At 41.6% G+C, this 21332-nt stretch overlaps 1 protein-coding gene across 1 annotated transcript; it reads right to left on the bottom strand.

Annotated features, from left to right (window-relative positions):
• Window positions 1–1061: 1061 nt before the first annotated feature.
• Window positions 1062–20146, bottom strand: dennd6a (DENN/MADD domain containing 6A). Its single transcript, XM_072439969.1, has 19 exons — window positions 19763–20146; window positions 18715–18753; window positions 18594–18636; window positions 14485–14597; window positions 13007–13087; window positions 12201–12306; window positions 11142–11221; window positions 10968–11027; window positions 10847–10902; window positions 9695–9817; window positions 9523–9618; window positions 8866–8960; window positions 7620–7685; window positions 7447–7511; window positions 6825–6914; window positions 5666–5829; window positions 4671–4773; window positions 3291–3365; window positions 1062–3189 (listed from the first exon to the last, which is right to left on the bottom strand). The coding sequence occupies exons 1-19, from the start codon at window positions 19976–19978 to the stop codon at window positions 3058–3060; spliced, it is 1803 nt and encodes a 600-aa protein (XP_072296070.1). The 5' UTR covers window positions 19979–20146; the 3' UTR covers window positions 1062–3057.
• Between the last annotated feature and the right edge of the window lie 1186 nt (window positions 20147–21332).

Below are 21332 nucleotides of genomic sequence, written 5' to 3'. Positions count from 1 at the left end.
GTCCTTGCCCCAAGTGGAGGAGTTCAAGTATCTCGGGGTCTTGTTCACAAGTGAGGGAAGGATGGAGCGTGAGATTGACAGGCGGATTGCAGCACCAGACCGTTGTGGTCTGGTGAAGAAGAAGGAGCTGAGTCGAAAGACAAAGCTCTTGATTTACCGGTCGGTCTACGTTCCTGCCCTCACCTATGGTCATGAGCTTTGGGTAGTGACCGAAAGAACAAGATCGCGGATACAAGCGGTTGAAATGAGTTTCCTCCGCCGTGTGGCTGGGCGCTCCCTTAGAGATAAAGTGAGGGGCTCGGCCACACGGGGGGAGCTCGGAGTAGAGCCGCTGCTCCTCCACGTCGAGAGGAGCCAGCTGAGGTGGCTCGGGCATCTGTTCCGGATGCCTCCTGGGCGCCTCCCTCGGGAGGTGTTTCAGGCATGTCCCACCGGGAAGAGGCCCCGGGGAAGACCCAGGACACGCTGGAGGGACTATGTCTGGGAAGGGATCCCCCTGGAGGAGTTGGAGGAAGTGTCTGGGGAGGAGGAAGTCTGGGAGTCCCTGGTTAGACTGCTGCCCCCGCGACCCGGCCCCGGATAAAGCGGTAGAAGAAGATGGACAAAAGATGGATTAAAAATGATAACAAAACTATCTTAAAAGGTAACTAATACACTACCACAGCGTTATTGTCTAACATAAGTAAAAATAGTTGTAATTAGCTCTAACTTCTCATATTTAACAGTAAAACTTGAGTGTAGGGATGTCACAATATCAAATTTCACAGTTAGGATGATTAAATACCACAATGCAACGATTTAACCTCAAAATAAAAGCAAAATCCTTCTTTTCTTTGCAAAAGTGAAGTTATTGTGGTGCCTCATAAAACTCACGTCACATTTCGGGTTCAGACAAAAGAAATGACATCATTTTGGCTTCTAAAACAGTCACGATTATCAGTTCTTACGATGATATTGTGACCTGAATAATCGTGATTATCAATTAATCGGTTACAAACATTAAGGACTAAAAAACTTCTTTAATAGCGTTTTATTTCTCATCTGCAGTTGGAAAATCCACATCGCTCCATCGAGTTTATTGCGTTGAATCAAACTTTTTTTCCACAGAAAAGACACTGGTCAAAAACTCTTAATTGTTCAAACCTGCAGCGATCACGTCATGCTTCACATGAACACTTTGCACATTCTTTTGTTTCATTTCGTATTATTTGGTGGTCTTCTTAAATATCTTCCTACTATTTCAGAGTAAATCAGAATCTCTGTTTAAAATATGCACATTTATAAACCATTTGAATCCACCATAAACTCTGTCACAGGTTCAACCACAGACACTCCCACTTATTTCAGCATGTGCGGTCCCAGAAACCTCACGGATTTCAAAATAAAACGGCAGGTTAACCTCTCGCCGAAGACATCCCACGAGTCCCGGAACGCCAAGGCCGCAAAGCACTTGATTAGTGACCAAAAAAAAGAAAAAATAGTGTACTTTTGATATGTAAATCATTTCTACCGCAAATACTTTAACTTGAGTATTAATTTTTTGACCGAGCTACTTTTACTTCTACTGGAAACATCCTTTGACGCAGGTTTTGAGGACTATCCATGCCTCACTAAGAAAGCGCAACCGACAAAACCGGTTTCATTCCTCCCTCTTTTTTTGGGCTTATTTTTTCGTCGTTTCGGTGGAATTAACTGCCACTCAACGAACTACAGCGGAGCGTAAACGCCTGTTCGAAAACATCTCATTTAAAGGCGATTCAAAGCCTGTGTCGGCGATAAATGCGAGCGTCGCTGCAGTTTTCCCGTCGGTCATCCGCTTCTCCACAAAGGCGTAATCGATATTTATTATTATCTACTAGACGTCAGGTACAAACGGTAAATATTTAGCGGCGTTGTAGACTTTTGCATGTGTTATTACCGTATTTTCCGCACAATAAGGCGCACTTAAAAGCCTTTAATCGTCTCAAAAAACAACACTGCGCCCTATAATCCAATTGCGCCTTATTTATGGATGAATTCTGGTTGTGCTTACCGACCTCGAAACGATTGTGTGGTACACGTTTTGTCTTCTTCTTTAGTGTTTAATGGCGGTTGGTTTCTAAGTGTTACATTACCGCCACCTACTGTAGTTAGACTTTAGATTTTATTCTTTAGACTTTATTCTTCAGACTTCATCACTTCTTTCCCCCAACCCCCTCGCTTAATGTGCCTTATAATCCAGTGCGCCTTATAGTGCGGGAAATACGGTAGACTGTATAAGACTCTTGTACATTTTAGTCGTGTTTTACAGGAGAAAATGTCGTTTCTAACCATCGGCTCGTGCGTTTTTGCCGCTCAAAAATCGTCTAATCTTCCACAGCGGATTCACTTTTGACACAACCTCAATAACTGAACAGCTCATTTCATAAAAAAAACAAATCTCTGGATTGAACATTCGCCGAAACGTGTTCCTTTTGTCGCCATCTTCTCCACTTGATTCCGTGTCTTCCTCGATGGAGTCGTTCATATCAACCACTTTATTGTAAAACACCGTCTACGTAAACTGTGGGGATTTTCTATTGCCGCTGAACAAAGGTCTCCGTGGACGGGTTTAATGCCGTAGTGCGGGACGAGTGGGCGTTCAGTCCAAAGGTTCCACAGTGCGGCTTTAAAATGGCCGCTGTAGTTCCTTGTTTAGTCGCTCTGAAGCCCTGCTCAGGCCAAGGTCACTCCGTTGCATAAATGTGTGTTAGCGTGAAGTGCACTTGGTATAAAAAAACGCTTTAAAAACATTGGAAAACTGTTGTTAAAAAATTAGCTGCAGATCTATGAGTCCGTCTCCAAAAAGACAAACTATCGCTCATCGTTTCCTGTTTTTACATCATTGTTAATCCTATCTATCAATGTTTTTTAAAAAAGTCTCTCTTTATCCATTTTGGAAAATCACAAACCGCGTTTCATGATTCTGTCCATTTCCTCTCGCAGTTCAGTTCCAGTCTTGGAAAGTTGAAATGCTAGCGTTCGAAGTCCATAGGCTTCTGGTTTAAATAATCCACAGGGGAGTCTGAGGGTCAAAGGTCACGGCGTGTCCGGTTTGTGCAGGATGCCCTGGAGGTCCTCGGGCAAAGCCAGGATCACGGCCTCGATGTGGGACCGGAGCTTGGGGAGCGTTCCGGGCTGGACCGGCAGCTCCTCCTTCTCCGCCTGAGTCTGACAAACACAAACAGAGTGGTGTACTGCCCCCTTCTGGCCGAGCTCGTGGACGCCGCTCGATTTAAAGCGACGGCGCGGGAGAATTTGCCGGCACTCACCAGTTTCTCTTTGAGCTTCAGGACCAGATCCACAGCCTCCACTTCTGTGTGTCTCTGGATCCTCAGCTGTAAATCCTGGAAACGCACCGGACAAACGCATTCAATAAGTATTTGGGAGTATATTTGGACTCTGAGCGTGTACAATTACTCTGCTCAAGAAGTAGCCAGCGCCTTTATTTACTACGGATGAGTGGAAAAGAACAAAAGAATGCTTACATTTTACAGAGCGTGTTCTGGGTCTGTTTTTCCTTATGGCAGCTCGACATGGTTTTGACTTAAATTTATTGGAATGGGTCCTAGTTTAGTCCAGCAAACCGTATTTTCCGGACTATACGTCGCACCTTTTTTCATAGTTTTGGACGGGGTGCAACTTATACTTATACTCGACTTATACTCCGGAGCGACTTATATGCGGTATTATTTGTTACGTTTCACACTTGCAACTGCATTTCATACTCCAGTGCGACTTGTATATGGTTTTTTCTTCTTATTATGCATTTTTTGGCTGGTGCGACTTATACTCCAGTGCGACTTATAGTCCAGAAAATACGGTACTCACTATTACTACTCACTCTACATGGCCGGTTTGAGCTGATGCCCTCAGGAGAAGGTTTAGAGTCCCAAACTGATCAGATTCAAACACTCATTTGTACCGTTAGCAATTCATTTGTTGAACTCAGAAAGCGCCGTCGAGACATAAAACGATAGAAGAGTGAAGGCAGGTTCTGTTTGCACACAGGCTGAGGGAAAGTGTGGTGGGAAAGTGCAAACTCTGCTGCTAAATCACTCTTTTTACGGCCTCCTCTGTTTGTGTCGGTGGATTTAAATGCACTTGTATTGTTGGTGTTTGTGTGTGTTAAAGTGTGAGGCCTCTGTCCCAGGAAAAACGTATAAAGGATGATCTTATTTTATCAGCTCATTTTACAGGATGATTGGAGAACGCTCGGTTCATATTTATTCATGACTCAACTCAAGAGTCAGTACACTGGATCTGCTATGCTGCTTTCAAGTGCACGCTGGGCAGTTTATGAGGCCAAATTTGTGCAGGACTCACAATTTTAAGGGAGAATATTCCAAAGTCGGTTACTGTGGTTCTCTTGTTGCTTCTTAAGCTTAGAATTTATTCACAACATTTTAGTTTCACATCGACTTTGACTCCCACAAACAGAATAATTGGACTTTTTTTTTTACTTTTTACTTCCACTTGAAAACAGCTTAATTTGGTCTTAAAATGGGTGGTTTCGTGTCGAAAAAAGAAAATGAGAAGAAGATTTTCCCCATTTCCATTCAAACATCGAGAGTTCAAAGGTGCAGAATAGTTAACCTGCTCCTGTATGTCTGGTGACAGGTGTCAAAAGCTGACAGGTTCCCACACTGTACCTCCTCGCAGAGCGCCTGCAGGTGCAGGGCCTCCAGCTTCTGCGTCATCTCTCTCCTGCGGCTCCTGAACCAGCCGTCGAAGTTTGGGGACTTCAGGAAATGTCTGAAGGTCGGAAATGAAAAGAACAAACGCTCATTTTAAACTGGAAAAGGTCCCGTTTATTAACCTTTGAACCTTTGAACACAGCCAGACCATAACCCCTGCTGGTCGCCGTGGAAATATTACAGATTCAGACGGTTCAGAGAAAAAAAAGTGTTATATAAAATGGTGACTAATGTTCGTGCCACTCTCTGGTTCTTTACGTTTGGCAGTGTTTTTCTTGTTGTTGTTTTGATGTTCAGAAAACTACAAAATGATTAATTGTTTTGTTAAATACTCGTGTGAATCCATTAGCTTAGATGGTTCCAGGCACTCTAGCGTTCCTGGGCGAGCAGCGTGAAAACCAAGACGTTGTTCAGTCTTTTGTAAAATAAAAATGTTTCTGGAGTTGTTTATAAATCCGGATTAAGTTTAAATGCACATTTTAAAAGCTCAAGCGTAAACGCCATCTAAAAACAACAGCCACGCAATTAGATCATTTACCAAAATTGTGGAACTCTGTGGAAAACATTACAACATGGTGAACTGCTGATAGGACAAATATTATGCCTTCATTGTATTTCTATTGAACTTCAAACATGAGCTTGAGTACCTTTAGTTTGGCAAACAATATTAGTTTGTTACAGGGAGACGCCAGACTAACTGAGCTTTGGCTCCATCTACTGGCTGCAAAGGGAATTACACACAGTTTAAAATAAACGTTTCAAGCTAGTCTGGTGATTAGAGGCAGAAATCCCCAGAACAGAGTTTTTAACGCGGACTTTCCAACCAGGTTTCATCAAACTAGTGCGACTGAAGCTAAATGCTACTCCAGCTGTGTTTTTGACGAGGGAACAATGTTAGAACAGGGTTAGAAGATCCATTCAGCCCAATATGTGCCCAAAATGTGTCCCACCTGTACAGGCCGATCCAGTCTCCCTTGGTCCTGGACGTGAGCTGTGGTCCAGCCTTCTCCAGAGTCTTCATGAAGTCCTGCTGAACGAAGGGCCGGAGCTGAGGGGGGCTCTTCCAGGGGCTGATGGACTTCTGCAGCGGCATCAGCGACGCAACGTACCTCTCCTGAAGGTTTACAAATGTTACCAACGTTACAACGAGCCCATGACTTTATTCACTGCTGTTCGGTTTGCACTCAAAACCGATTGCAGCAGCAGATATCGTGTTAAACAGATTATACTGTGGAACTTTTACGATGTTGTAGCTCAGTTTGCCCGTTAAAGGTGCACTTGTGTGATGTTTCTTAATTGCTTTGTTTGGAATGAAGGCCGCACAATATATTGCAAAAGTAGTTGCAGTATTGGCTAACGATAATCGCAACAAACTAAAAACATCGCCAAAAGGTCTTCCCTCTGACGGAGCGGGAAATGGCTGTTTTTTAAAGATGAAAATACAAAGAAGAAGAAACAAAAGAGGATTTAATTCAGGATTTAAACCGTCTAAATTAGTCTTGTTTTTTGTCTTTGTTAAGTTTTTATTCTGACAGAGTTTGACAAATACATCAAGACATGAACATATTTAGTTTATGTAATAAAATGATTGTGTCAAAAAGTATATTCAGAGATTGCAATAATTTTGATACTAAGGAATAGGCTCGATTTAAATACAAAAATGATGTAACACAAGGTGTACTTTTCAACCATAGACTGCAATATTCAATTCAAAATAATAGTTATGATAAAGCTAAAGATCTTTCTAAAACTGTCCAGGAAATGTCATATTTTGTCCTGTTTGTCTGTTTCTTAATATTGATACTTCAAATTAAAGCAGGACTAAGTCATATTTTGACCATATTAAACATCTTGCAAGTCCCTTTGATGTAAATATGTATGTTCAGGGCGTTTGAAGTGGCCGTCCAGCTGTGTTTCTGTCTTGTAACGTTTGCCGACATCGATCCGAAAACAACTCTCCTGAGAAACCCTGGCTCTTTTTTTTGTTTATGTACGCCATTTCTTATAGTGCTGAGGAAATAAAACCATGTGAATCATTAAAGGCGTGAGTCCAGTGGAGGGACAGAAGAGCGGTGTAATGTTTGTGACACATGCAAAGCACTTCTTTACCAGCGGGATGATGAAGCTCTGCGTCAGCTCCAGGAAATAGCGTCTGAGGATGGCGTTCTGAGCCGCCGACGGACGCTTCTGGTTCACGCCCTGGACACAAAACACGCTCTTTGTAAAGTCTGGGCTCTGTTTATTTCACCACGGCAAGTGCCATCTGTCCACACATCGTCATGTTACTATTGTATTGTATTGCTATTATATTGCTATTATATTACTACTATATTATTACGGGTACTATTCTTATTACTACTGCTACTACTGTATTGCTATTGTATTGCTATTGTATTACTACTACATTATTACTATATTATTATTACCGGTACTATTATTATTATTACTACTGCCACTATTGTATTACTATTGTATTGCTATTGTATTGCTATTGTATTACTACTATATTACTACTACATTATTACTATATTATTATTACCGGTACTATTCTTATTACTACTGCTACTATTGTATTACTATTGTATTACTACTATATTACTACTACATTATTACTATATTATTACCGGTACTATTATTATTACTACTGTTACTATTGTATTGCTATTATATTGCTATTATATTAGTACTACAACTACTTTTTTTTTCCACACACATTTTAAAACTGACTCACCTTTTGAAGTTGTTTGATGATCTCTTCGTCCTTGTTCAGGTAAGCTTTATACGCCGTGTAGACGCCTGCGTCACACCAGGAGAAGCGTTAATGTCAGAGGACAAGCAGCGCCCTCCAGTGGAATCACGGAGGACTACGAGTACAATGCTGAAAACATGACGGGAAATATTTACCAGGTTTAGAGTCCAGAGTCTTGAGATTCTTCAGTTTCTTCACCTTCATTTGTTTGGCCATTTCTCCTGCAACACAACACACACATTAGGCCGCGCTAACAGAAAGTATGTGTTATGCAATAATATCATCTTTAAGTGCTACACAACAGTGAAATCCTTTGTCGATCAAGTTACTATTCCTCAAACCAAAGTGAATGTGACAAAAACAGCCAGATAAACATCTACTTTACTTTTAGATATTAAATAACTATAGATTAATTATATCTATTAATTTTGCTTCTAAAATGGTCACAAAAGTCATATGTTTTTAGTTTTTACGACCATATTATGAGCTGAATAATCCTGATTTTCAATGAACCAAATAATCTTCAGGGTTTTATACGTTTGTGCGAACGTTTCTGAAGTCTAAATGTGAACGCTTTGAATGTCAACATATACGTTCTAATGGTTTTAAGGCCTTTTAATGTTTATAAATGAAGTAGATGTAATAAGATCCACTTTATTTCTATTGTAAATTTTACAAACAAGTACGTAGTAAAATAAAATGGTGAACAACTTAAATAAACAAACAAATTAAAATAAAAACAGACTAATAGGGCTGTCAAAAGTTTGAAAATTCAGATACTAATCAATACTAAAACTATAATCTAAACTAGATGCTCATTTGGACAAGTATCGATACAAAAAAACACATTTACAGTACAAAATTTTACAATTTTAGAGCATTTTGAGATTTCTCAGAGCTGGTACAAGACCACAATGTTTAATAAAGAAGATTATTAAGTGTTGAAAATGTCAGCACATCTATAAAGAGTAGTTTAAATTGTCATTGTGGTATCGAATCCGGTATTGAGTATATTTCTTAGAATCGAATCGAGACAGACAAAATGTCCCTGTTTAGCCGAGCGTGCGACTTCATCCGCGCTCTTCAAGTAAAACACGTTGAATTAGTTTGTGTGACCGTGGCAGCAGTGACCGCGGCAGCAGTGACCGTGGCAGCAGTGACCGTGGCAGCAGTGACCGTGGCAGCAGTGACCGCGGCAGCAGTGACCGTGGCAGCAGTGACCGTGGCAGCAGTGACCGTGGCAGCAGTGACCGCGGCAGCAGTGACCGTGGCAGCAGTGACCGTGGCAGCAGTGACCGTGGCAGCAGTGACCGTGGCAGCAGTGACCGTGGCAGCAGTGACCGCGGCAGCAGTGACCGTGGCAGCAGTGACCGTGGCAGCAGTGACCGTGGCGTCCCGTACCTGCTTGTTTCATGTCTCCAATCCTGATGATGTGAGGCCAGTGCTGCAGGGTTTTGGCGAAAAACGGGTTTGTGACTCCCAGAATCACAGACGGCCTGAAACCGCACGACACAAGAACGGAAAGTCAATGAAAAAGCCGTTTTACTGTCGTTTAACAAAACGTGAAAAAACTTTTCATTTTTCTTGCAAAATGGGGCTGTTAGTCGACTACATTGTACATTGAAAACCTTTTTAAATACATCATCACCAAATAGAGGCTGAAATATGATTGAACGCTTCTAGAAATAGATTTGTTTGGTTGATGAAAATCTGAAATGGTTTATAATTCATTCTTATTTAATTTACTTAAAAAAATGCCACCGGTTTTGTTATAAAAGGTCTTTTTGAGGTCTTTTTGAGTATTGTCCAGATAATTCTTACAATTATTAAAATACAATTTTTTTTTTTACAGTCGACTAGTCACAATTGGTGTTGCAAAGGAACCAAGACTTTTTTTAAAATATTTTTTTCTCTTCCAGTCTCACTAACGCCTTTTTAATTGATTAAAAACTAAAAATCCCGTGTTATTGCAGTCACTATCTACAAGCTTAGATTTCCCGAGTCCATTTCTCCATCACCCGACGCCCCCGATTGGGCCTTTCGCAGTGCCACACTCACGGCGCCTGGGTCCTGGTGGTGTACTCCTTGAACTCGCTGTCGTGGATGGTGAAATACGGCCTGAAGTCGCTGCAGTATCGGAGCGGAGCGATGCAGCTGCGCACAGGGAGGAGAACGGGGTGAGTTTAAACGCCGGCGGGCTAAGCGGCGCCGAGCGGCTGTCACGACGGACCTGACCAACGCCAACACCGTGTCGGAGGATTCGGCCGGGGACGGGGCCATCACCACCAGCGCCTCGCCCAGCAGAACCAGCTCCCACAACATCTGGATGTGGAAGAACACCGGGTGGAAACATCTGCCAGAGGGACCAAAACCACACGTCAATTCGTCGCCGCCATTTATTCAAAGTGCATACAGATAGTAAGATAAGATAATCCTTTATTGTCCACAAATGGAGAAATTTCATTGTTGCAACGCAGGTAGATACAGAGGAAAAGGACAGATAACTTATAGGAAGTTTAAAAAACACTCTTAATAGAAGAACTCTTATAAACAAAACTCTTATAAACAAAAGCTCCTATAGACAAAACCTCTCATTTCTTAATAAGGAATGGAGGGGAAATATAAATAAAAATAAAATAAAAAACAGCTAGCATAAGACAAGATAATACTAATAATAATGGTAAATAAACACTCTATTTACAGTTATATGCACATGAATGTGACACTATTGCATGTGAATATGACTGTATTGCACATGGTTAAGTCAGTATTGCACATGTTCAGGGCTAGCAGTGTTTAGGCCGGTGTGTATTGATATTATTGTGACATTTGAATATACTTTTCACTGGTCAGACTCAAAAGCATAACAACATTAGGCATTTTCACACATAAAAGTACCAAGAACCAAGTCTGTAGATTCTCCCTCGTTTAAGTTCACACGGTGAAAATGTCTGAAAGTGGTTTGTATTGAATGAAGTGGAGTTGTTTTTCTACTATTTACACTGCCAAGATGTGACGCACAAACGGCTCAAACAAACAAGGACTCTAAGAATCAAACACAATTATTCTGAACTGTAATTACTACTCACAAATTAAGAATTGTGTCTTTGGAGCAGCAGTGTCCAAGTCAATTCTGTCATTGCCAAATGTTGCGACACATTGTGCAGTCGATGCTTTTTAAACTGGATACTTTCTTGAGAAGTCCCCTCGTAGCATAAGTAAAGACTGTATTTATTATTATGATTATTTATGTATTAAAATGTATCGTTCTGCCTCACAAAACACTTCGGCGACACACGGAACATGAATCAAATACTAGTAAACGATAACGAACGACGACTGCAGTTTAAGTGTTTGTGTTTGAGGGTGAAATCATTCCCACCTGAACAAGTCGACCTCGTGAATGGTCGGCAGAACCATGGAAACCGAACTGTCGCTCTGAAACGACAAAGACGACAGACGTGAGAGTCAGAAAGTAACGTCCGCGTTCGTCAAAGTTTTACCTGAGCCGACTGCACGAGCTGCGAAGTCCCCGGTTTGTCGTAACACGTCGGGATTCGGACCTGGAAATCACACACACAAAAAAAAAGGAGAAAACTCGGTGAGCGTGACGCGTTTACCCCGCCTTCGACCGGCAGCGACTCGTTCGGAAATGGTTGCCCGGGAGACGTCGGTACCTTGATGACGACGCCCATGATGGGGAGGGTGAGGACTCGGCCCGGGTGAGGCGTGGGCCAGCGGTCGATGTCGTTACACGCTGAAAACGAGAGCAAACGTGACGTGAAACGAGGTCAACTTTTCCTCATAATACTGTCAAAAGACACACGTAAAGCTTATTGAAGAGCAGACGAAAAGCTGGGTTTAAAATGTGCACCGTGAACCAAAGCTTGAAAGAAACGCAATTGCAAGTAATAAAACATCTGATAAAACTACAGGACTGGGGTTTTTTGATGTCGTGAGAGATTTTGTCAAGAGAACTGGAAACAATCCTCCTCAAAAGTTTAATTTTAGAGCTGCAACAAGTTTATCAATGAATCGCAACCAATTCGATAACGGAACAATCGCTAACTGGTCCATACATGAGTACCGATGCGCGCCACGAGCGGAGAGAATACGTTTTATGACTCAAATTGAGCTACGATTGCGTGAAAATAACGCGCAAATTCAGTGCATTTGGCCGGAAAGGCGCTTTTGTCCGTAAATGTGCTCCACCGGGATCCTCGAAAGGCCTCACTTCAGCTTTACTCGGGTCAAATTCAGTCAAACATCTTTTCATAATCAATAATCGCCAGACGAAACGATTAGCAAAGAAAATAATCATTAGTTGCAGCTCTGCAGTTGCAGTTGGAGTTAGATCTGGAAACTCAGTTTACTCATTTCGGTCGTTTAGTTTCTTGTAAGGGATTGATTATTTTTATATATATATATATATATATATATATATATATATATATATATATATATATATATATATATGACTATTTAGGTCACAATATAATGGTAAATAATAATACTAGAATTAAAATTATATATAGTAAGTTCAGTAAGTTCAGTGTCATAAAGCCGGTCACAAAATTGAGGAAAAGTAACACGTTAGACAAAAACAAGGAAATTACACATTTAATCCGTGTTTTGTCGTGTCCTCTGTTATCGCGATTAATCGTGACGAGTCGTGGCGTTTTTATCTCCCGTAACGACAATAACTGAGACTAAATTGTGTCTCAAAGAGCACTGACCGGCCTCCAGACACGGCTCCTGCTTCTCAAAATACTCCGGAGCGAGGATCTTCAGCAGCGAGTGGAAGAACGTGACGTACGGCAGTTTACTGATCAGCACCAAGGACTGAAACACAAAGCATAGCATCATCATCATAAACAATGATTAGGTTTAAAAGGTGCAATATTATGGATTGTTCAGGCGCCTCAAGAACACTTTCTGCGCTGACAATTTCCTGTTTTGTCATCTAAAAGAACTACGGAACAGCATCATACTCACAAACGAAGTAAAGAAAATAAGTTAAGAGATCAATTTCTTGTTTCTTTGAAGTGACAAAGAGGCGTCGACGAAAGCGTGACGTCAACGCACAAATAATTAATGCAGTTGTGTTATAATCCAGTAAAAGGCGCTAAAAGTGCTGTAAATGTGTTGAATTACTTTGCAGGTATGCGTTTCGGATCAAATAAATGCAGCTATAAAGTTAGCACGTCGCTCGAGTTGCTGTGTACATACATTTTTTTCATTTTTCTATCAAATTGTTCTGTGAGAAGAAGCGTGTTTTTGCCGTTTATCAGTGTTGTAGAGTTTTAATAAGCTTGTAGTTTTGGGTGACAAAATAAAACAAAGATATAGTAAGATAAATTCACTTTACCTCACTGACTTGAACCATAGAAACGTGTTACTTTCTGGATTATAAATATGTACTTATTTGCATTATTATTCACCATAAGCAAGACCACACTAAACGTGGCGAATGGGGCAATTGTTGTGGAGTAAATGCCCAAAATAACTTAAAAACGACCTGAACCGACCAATGCCCCCTCACCTTCTGGAAGTATCCTCTCTTCAGAGTCTTGTCTCGTACTTGTCTGAAGTAAACGTATCCGTAATAGTGGCCCTGCTCCCTCTGGAACACACAAAACCACGCTTAAAAACTACTCGTCATCAAAAGTAATCCAAATCGACATCGAGGTAACGTTACAGAAAAGTCACAAAATATTAATTTGATACAATATTTAACGGTTTTCATGATAAATAAAAGAATAAACAGACTTAAAGGACACATATCATGCATTATTTGTATTGTTATCTGCCAGAAAACATCATTCCGAGCACTGTTACTTTTGCATCTCATGTTTTAGAACTTAAAATCACACATCTACAGAAAGCACACATTACTTTGTATCTGTCGGGCGTGCGGATTGTGTCGGAGCTCCATCTACTGGCAGCGGAGAGCGTTAAAAAGGCAAGGTGAACAAAAGCTAGCGTGCCAGCAACACGCTAATGCAGGCACGCGCTCATAACGAACGCGACTTGATGGAAGAGACGCTCAGAACGAGTCTGGCGATGATTTATGGACTTCAACTTTCACGGACGATCTCAGAGCTCTACTTTTGACGTTGCGTGATTTCTGAAGCTCAGTTTTAAGAGGTCTTACTAAACAGCACGAAGGGATGACGCTAAATGCAACTCAAAGTATGTTTTTAATGACGGAACAATGTCATAAGGTCAAAAGCTTAAGAATGTCCTTTCTGCATTATGTTATGTACCGCATTTTCCGGATTATAAGTCGCTCCAGAGTATAAATTACACCAGCCAAAAAGTGCATAATAGAGAAGAAAAAAAACATATATAAGTCGCACTGGAGTATAAGTCGCATTTTTGGGGGAAATATATTGGATAAAATCCAAGACCAAGAACAGACATTTCATCTTGAAATGCAATTTAAAATAATAACAGATGAGAGAACATGGTGAATAGGTGTACGTATGCTAACGCTAACACCTTCAGCTACATGAGGCACAGACAGAACTGTGGTAAGTGTCTGGTATGTTAACGTAACATATGAACAGTTATTCAGATAACTATAGCATAAAGAACATGCTAACAAGTTTACCAAAGCATCAGTTTTACCCCAAATCACTAAATCCATTGAATTCTTCTTCCTGTGTCACTTCTAAACAACTCCACAAACTCCAGAGGAAGAGGAAGTGCAGATTCTTCTTCTGCGTCGCTGAGAGCCTAGAGCGCCCTCTTGCGGTAGTCATGTGAAATGCGGTTGAGAAAATAACGCATAATATCACATATAAGTCGCTCCGGAGTATAAATCGCACCCCGGCCAAAACCATGTATAAAAGTGCATCTTATAATCCGGAAAATACGGTAGTTGTTCAAAGTTTTTGCACTACATCTTATCGATTGTTTTTAATGATACTTTGACCCTGAATAACATTTGCCCGTCCCCACGCCCTTTGGCTACTCGCCCGCCCGGACTGTCCACCGAAAACCTTAAAATGTCCAAACCTTGAGACACGGCGGCGCGTCCCGGTCTGCGTTCTCCAGGAAGCGGCCGAGAGAGCACTTCCTGTTGGAGCCCTGGCGGAAGCGGAAGCAGAACTGCGTGTCGCCGAGGCAACCTGCGGAGACACGGTTACTGCGGCAACTATCCACCATCACCTGCATCCACCGTCGTGGTGACAAACACCTGCGTCACGGTTCGCATCTCTGTAATTACTGGACCTATTCACATGGAACAAAAACTGGCACAAAGTTCAACGTCCGACGTTAAAGTGGCGCCATTATTCAACTCCAAAGAAGCCAATAAATAACATGACAAGGTTATGGTGTATTTGGATAGTTCTTTCCAAAACTGTGACTCTCTGCTTATATAAGATTAGATTATCTGACAAGTTTCACATCAGTTCTAGATCATGAACACAAACTATCCACGAGCTAGCACTGTTGCCTGGTGATACTAACATTTCAAGGTAGGTATTTGTTCATTTTATTGATTGTTTTATTGGATGTTTTATTTGCATTTCATCTGCATATGAAGTGTTTCTTTGTTTTATTTTACGTTTTGTATTTGACAGGGTACCAATGAAAAAGAGAGGTTCCTTTCATTTGGTTTTCCCCTGTTTAAATAAATGACAAATAAAATAAAAAACCTGAGTTCGGTACTAAGGAGAAGGCTCCATACTCGATACGATGACTTGCCACAGTGATAGTAAAAAACTAAAATCTTTAGACAATAAATCAGAAAAGGTTTATTGCCATTGTCAATGAACAGAATTCACAAACAACATAAAACAGTTAAAAATGATAAAACAACATATATAAAATCAAAAAGGGCATGTATTAAAGAAAAACAATTTAAATTTATTATACGACGAAAATATAAATAGACTTACTATGTACACAGTTAAATTTACAGATGTGGTGCAGAAAGTGAACCGTGCAGCAGTTCGTGTACAGAGAGAAGAGCAGTGGGTAAAGTACACAGCTCTGTGGAGCTCCTGTGCTGATAGTCCGAGTGTCTGAGACATTCTTCCCCAGCCGCACGCACTGCCTCCGATCCGTCAGTAAGTCTGTGATCCACCTGCAGGTGGAGTCAGGCACGTTGAGCTGGGAGAGCTTGTCCTGGAGCAGAGCAGGAGGATGTGTTGAATGCAGAGCTGAAGTCCACAAACAGGATCCTGGCATAGGTTCCCGGGGAGTCCAGGTGCTGCAGGGTGAAGTGGAGTGCCAGGTTTATAGCATCGTCCACAGACCTGTTGGCTCTGTCGGCGAACTGCAGGGGGTCCAGCAGGGAGGTCCAGCAGGGGGGAGGTGAAGGGCTTGAGGTGAAGGAGGGCCAGGCGCTCAAATGACTTCATGACTACAGCCGTCAGAGCCACAGGTCTGTAGTAATTAAGTCCAGTGATCCGGGGCTTCTTGGGGACAGGGACAATGATGGACGACTTGAAGCTGGGACATGGCATGACTCCAGGGAGGTATTAAAAATGCCAGTGAAGACAGGGGCCAGCTCGCCTGCACAGCGTCTTAAGGTGGCGGGAGAAACACAGTCGGGTCCAGCAGCTTTTATGGGTTTGGATTTCTGAAATAGACTGTTTATGTCTCTGAACAGAGAGAGTGGTGGGGGAGGTGTGGGGGGACCAGGGTTGGGTTGGCAGGGATGGTCTTAAACCTAGAATAGAAGATGTTAAGTTCCGGTCATTTGCAGCTTCTTAGAAGTCCTCTCTACAGGTTTGGAGAGCTTCAGCCTCTGTCTGTATGTGGGGATCAGGTGAACTATGGCATGATCTGAACAGCCCACAGCAGCTTGGGCCACGGCGTGAAAGGTGTGGCTGAGGATTGTGTAACAGTGATCCAAAAAAAAAAAAAAAAAAAAGATGATACACAAGGAGTCCGAGAAGGTCCGCTCCACACTCTGGACCTGGTCCTCAAGTGAGCACTGTGTCTCCTGCAGGTTTGTGCTCGGTGGAATGTAAACAGCAGCCAGAATGAATGAGGCAAACTCACGTGGAGAGTAGAATGGTTTGCAGTTCATGAAAAGATATTCCAGACCAGGAGAGCAGTGTTTGGAGATCACAGTCACATCTGAAGTCCAGGTGTTTTCCCCTGGAGAAATCTCTTTGTCTGTAAGGTGCAGTCCAGGACGGACTCAATAAGCCAAGTCTCCGTGAAGCACAAACGGGAGATGAAGAAAAGTCTCTGTTTTGTCTCATCAGCAGTGCCAGTTCATCCAGTTGTGTAGTGAGTTCACGTTAGAGGGAAATCCCAGGTAAGGGCGTACGTGCCGGCTCGTTTTCCTCATCTGCAGCGTCCCACTCTTTTGGCCAAAAAAAGGACCAATTCTGTAGCAGATGCTAAAAAAGACTGGAACTAGATATGTAGGAGTTGTAGTTCTGATGGTTAAGAGCTCTTCACGGGTGTTAGAGCACGCCGACACATGATTTATGCACAAAAACAGACAAAACAAAGTCCACCGAAACACCAGGGCGACCGTCTGCGGCGCCATCCTCCAAGACTGAGGATTTCGATGTCACAGTGAGAGTAAAAAACTAAAATCTTTAGACAATAGGCTGTCAATTTCAACACAAAATAATAGTACTTCAAGCCTTGAAATAATTATTTTTACGTCCCTGTCAACATGACGACCCGTCATGGCTAATTCTGAATTGTGTTCATTTGGCTTCATGCTGTCACTGCAACATTAAAGACACAGTAGACACACCGGTCTTTCCTCGTCTCCACCTCAGTCACAGTGAAGCCAAGTGCTACATAGACTTCCTCATATTTCCTTGTTTTATTAGCTTTTGGTTGACTTTTGTTTGTTTCGTTATTAGGGATGTCACAATATCAATTTTAGTCACGATTATCATGAGAAATATCACGATTTTATGATAATTCACAATTATCAGAAAAAAGTAAGGAAACATTTATATAGTGTTTTAAAAAAAATAAATAATAACTTCCCTACGTTTTAATACAGTGTATTCATTTAAAAATAAAATGGCCATAAATGGATAAAATAATATAAAAGAATGCTTATTGGCCCCTCATTGTAGCTCTTTTAAGCATTATATAATTTATTAGTGAGATGATCTCCATGGTAACGCTTGGGGGAGGGGCTTGAAACTTTCCTTTGGCTCACGCCAACAACAGATGTGAAAAATAAAAAAGCATTTACAGGTAAGATTACGCTCTGGAACTACCTGTCTCCTCTTCTCTCTCTCCCTCCCTCTCCCTCTGGGCCGCTCTGGTGGAGCGTCCAAAGCTTCCGACGCTCACACGCTCCCGACGTGTTGCTCCACTATTTAAGGACGGCTCTAGCCAGTCACAGGCACAAAACTTAGCGAGATCATCATCAATCCATTTCTTGACAGTGATCCCTTGAGTGTCCTTGTAGCCGCTGGTTGGACAGCGGCAGCAGCGTGGTGTTTCTCAGGCGCACATGTGCTCCGCTGCTTCCAGTTTGTGAATGTGAATGGGAATCACTTTGGGTATGTTCACCGCGCTGTTTTTGCCAATTCAAAATATATTACGGCGAAAAATTAGCGTTTGTCAGTATGTCCGGAGCCTTGATTTTGGAATCGGTCAAAACTGATTTTTGCGTCAGTCATTGACCGTGTCCGACCCGTTATTTCAAGGCTTGTACTTTCTTAAACACTACCCTTCTTATATTCTCTCTCATGTACTAGATCTGAAGGTCAAATTTTGTCCTGTTTTAATCAAAAGTCGATACTAGTTTTGGTATTGATTAGAATCAGCAATTAACAATTCAACAAGTCCTTAAATGAAGATGAAACCCATGAACAGGGATTTCAAAGTCTGTACCTCAGTATTTTTCTAATAATATTTTATTCATCCAATGACTAATCCAGGACAAATGTTTACTAAATTTGACTAATATTACATCTGAAAATAAGTCAAGAAACTCCTCTTTGCTTTTACTTGCCCTCAGATTGATTGTTCCATTGCATTGGAGTTTTCCAGAAGAAACAGGAAATAGCAGCAGAGGGAAAAGAGAAGGAGGAAGTTCACGGTGTGCAACGTTCTATTGACACGAGCTTTTAGCCGAGGTGCGTTCACGGACTGCGGGAGTGGAGGAATTATCAGTTCAGTCTCACCTGAGTTTGAGTCCGGGAACGACAGGTAGCAGATACTCGTTTTCTAATGGAAAAAGGAGGAGAATTAAATCAAAAGCATATGGTTTTGGCTTGTTTTTGGTTGTCAACGTGCCGCTCTCACCTCTTTCTCTGACAGTTTGGAGTGATGCGGATAAATCACCTGCAAATCACAAAAAGAAAATAAAGTCAATTGAGTCAAAAATGCTCTCTTTTTACTGTAGGTTTGCCTCTTCACTCTCATATTCAAAGATCTGCTGTTTGTAGATGAGTCAAGTCTTAAAATGCAAGTCCAAGTCATTAAAATAAGGACCATTTAAGGAATTTTCTTAATATTTCATAGCTGTGCTGACTCAACCTACAGCTAATTATCTTAACTAAAAACATATTTGGACCTTAAAACCATCATTTAAAAACACGTTTATCAAAGTGCAAAGGACTTTAGAGCTGAAACTGATCAAGTCCTCGATCCACAAATGACATGAACATCACGAAAGGCCAAATAGAGGTTAGAGGGAGAGCTGTGGCAAACAATTAGGATGATTGGTCGATCATGACTTCTGTCTCGGACAGTTTGTAAAAGCTCAAACTACAGTTGTAATGAATGCAAAAGTCATAGTTCTTTTTCTTTTCAGCTTCTGGTTTAGGCGTTTTGCCTGTAACACGTTTGTCCCACATCATTTTAAATGATCACACCTTCAGTAAAGACATAAAAATAAAGTTTTCACAGTGGCAAGTTAGAACACTATTCTGTTCTAAAGAGGAAAAAGTCTGTCCCTACAACTATATATATATATTTCTTACATGCAGCTTACATACTGCAACTGCAGATCGATCAAGCACAAGTAAAAGAATGAAAGTATAAAGTAGCTGACTCTTTCACTTCTGTCACACTTGTCACACTGCATTTGCCCTGAGTCTAACTTCTGTCACACAAAACAGCTGTGAATAAATGTTGTTTTAGAGAAATGCTCGCTGCACAGTGAAAGCAAAAGCCTCTCAATCAGAAGTCTAACAGGGAATATTATGTTTGTATTTCACACAGAGAGTTGAGTTTAAACCCCGTGAGGACTGGAGGAGTTGTGGCCCAAACAAAGCCATAGGTTCCGGGGCAGCAGTGATCCCGTCCAGCCCGTTATCACCGGGAGCTCGTCCCCCGGGCTCGGCCTCACCTCCACGGCCTGTCCCAGCTCCAGGTCGAAGCCCACCACGCAGATGCAGTGGAGCCAGGCGGAGAAGCGGTCCCACGGCAGCAGCACAGCCTCCCGCGGCTCGTCCTCGGCTCCGGGGCCCGCGGGCAGCGTCATCTCCTCCGCCGGGGAGATGCTGGCGTCCTCGTCCAGGTCCTCCGGCTCCTCCAGCAGCTCCTCCGGGCCTTGGAGAGCCATGAGGCCGGGGCCGGGGGGGGGGGAGTTCGTTCAGGCTCCGCGCAGTGGAACCGAGGAGTTTGTGGCGTTATTTTCACACAGTTTGCGCCGTTTTCTCGCCACAACAAACCGAGGAGAGCCGCGAAGCTAACACTTAGCGTAAAGCCGGGTTATGTCACACGCACACGACACTACGTCATCACGCAGCCTGGTCACGCGGGTGGATTGTTACTTTTTATTTTGTTGACTTTTTTTTTGCCAACGTATTTCTACTTTATTCACATGCATATTTATCATTTATAATATATATTATATATATATATATATATATATATATATATATATATATACATTTTTGTGCGGTAATAAAAAATAAATAATCTTATGGTAATCTTGAATTTACATATTTAAATTGTAATCATAATAGAATGATTATATATAATGAAGAATATATATATATTTTTAATAATGACAGTAAAGATCAAATATTCATTATTATATTTAGTCACATACTGTTTAGCGTAAACTCACTGACAATGGTGATAAACATTTTTGTGATTGCGATTCTGAAATAGGCTTTGTAAAGAGGCAAAAATCCATTTGCCTCCCCATCTAAGAGCAAACAGAGATGCCCTCCCTGGAGACGATAGTCCAATTGTACTGTGAAGAAGAACTTCAGTCATTATAAGCGATTAAGTAAAAGGTAACGTAAATATTTAATGAGCAAGGTGTGGCCACATGCAAACATGTACATGAATGAAGTGGCTATTAAATTGACTCTGGACAAACATATTTATTTTGTGTCAACTTGCCTAACTTTATAAGAGCAACAAGATATACAAGGTTCCAAAAGAGGATTAACCCTGGCTCAAAAGCACACAGTAAATTTTTCATATTATTGCATTTAAAACTGGACCACCTGCTCCCATGCATTGTCATAAATACATTACGCATCTTAATGTGTGAAATTGCATATAAAAGCAGACCAAACCACATTATAACAGTGTGTGTTCTCAAAAGGTTTTTCTTATCCAAAGACTTTCAAAAAAAGTAGTAAATAGAGTGAATGGTTGTCAGCTCACTGTTTCTCCACAGCCCAAGGAGATTGTGGGTTGAATAATAAGCCTAAATCTTCATTAGAATGTATGATGAAAGAGCAGTTATTGAAGTATTGGCGTTAAATCTCAGAAAGAAGCCCTTGAACTTTTATGTCAAACTGTGCTTATGTCATTGAGTTGTTTTCTTAAAGGGAATGTGTGATGAGACTTGACGATGCAGGTTCACAGAGTGTGTGTGCTGCTGTAAGTTGAATAAACCTTATCTTATCGAGTGCCCTGCAGGGTTCATGTCCTCTGCTCCATATTCTCATACCTGC

This window comes from Eucyclogobius newberryi, unplaced genomic scaffold, assembly GCF_026437365.1.
Source record: "Eucyclogobius newberryi isolate DKJ021-1_F unplaced genomic scaffold, fEucNew1.0.hap1 SCAF_11, whole genome shotgun sequence".
Taxonomy (NCBI): Eukaryota; Metazoa; Chordata; class Actinopteri; order Gobiiformes; family Gobiidae; genus Eucyclogobius; species Eucyclogobius newberryi.
This window is presented reverse-complemented; position numbering and strand designations above follow the sequence as displayed.

Excerpts from the sequence above, each read along its gene's own strand:
- dennd6a (XM_072439969.1), bottom strand. The coding sequence starts at position 19,978 with ATGGCTCTCCAAGGCCCGGAGGAGCTGCTGGAGGAGCCGGAGGACCTG. Across the intron at positions 11,222-12,200 it reads GGAGCCGTGTCTGGAGGCCG|CGTGTAACGACATCGACCGC; the intron begins GTCAGTGCTCTT and ends TCTCGTTTTCAG. Across the intron at positions 7,512-7,619 it reads GACTCTGGACTCTAAACCTG|GCGTCTACACGGCGTATAAA; the intron begins GTAAATATTTCC and ends GGTGTGACGCAG.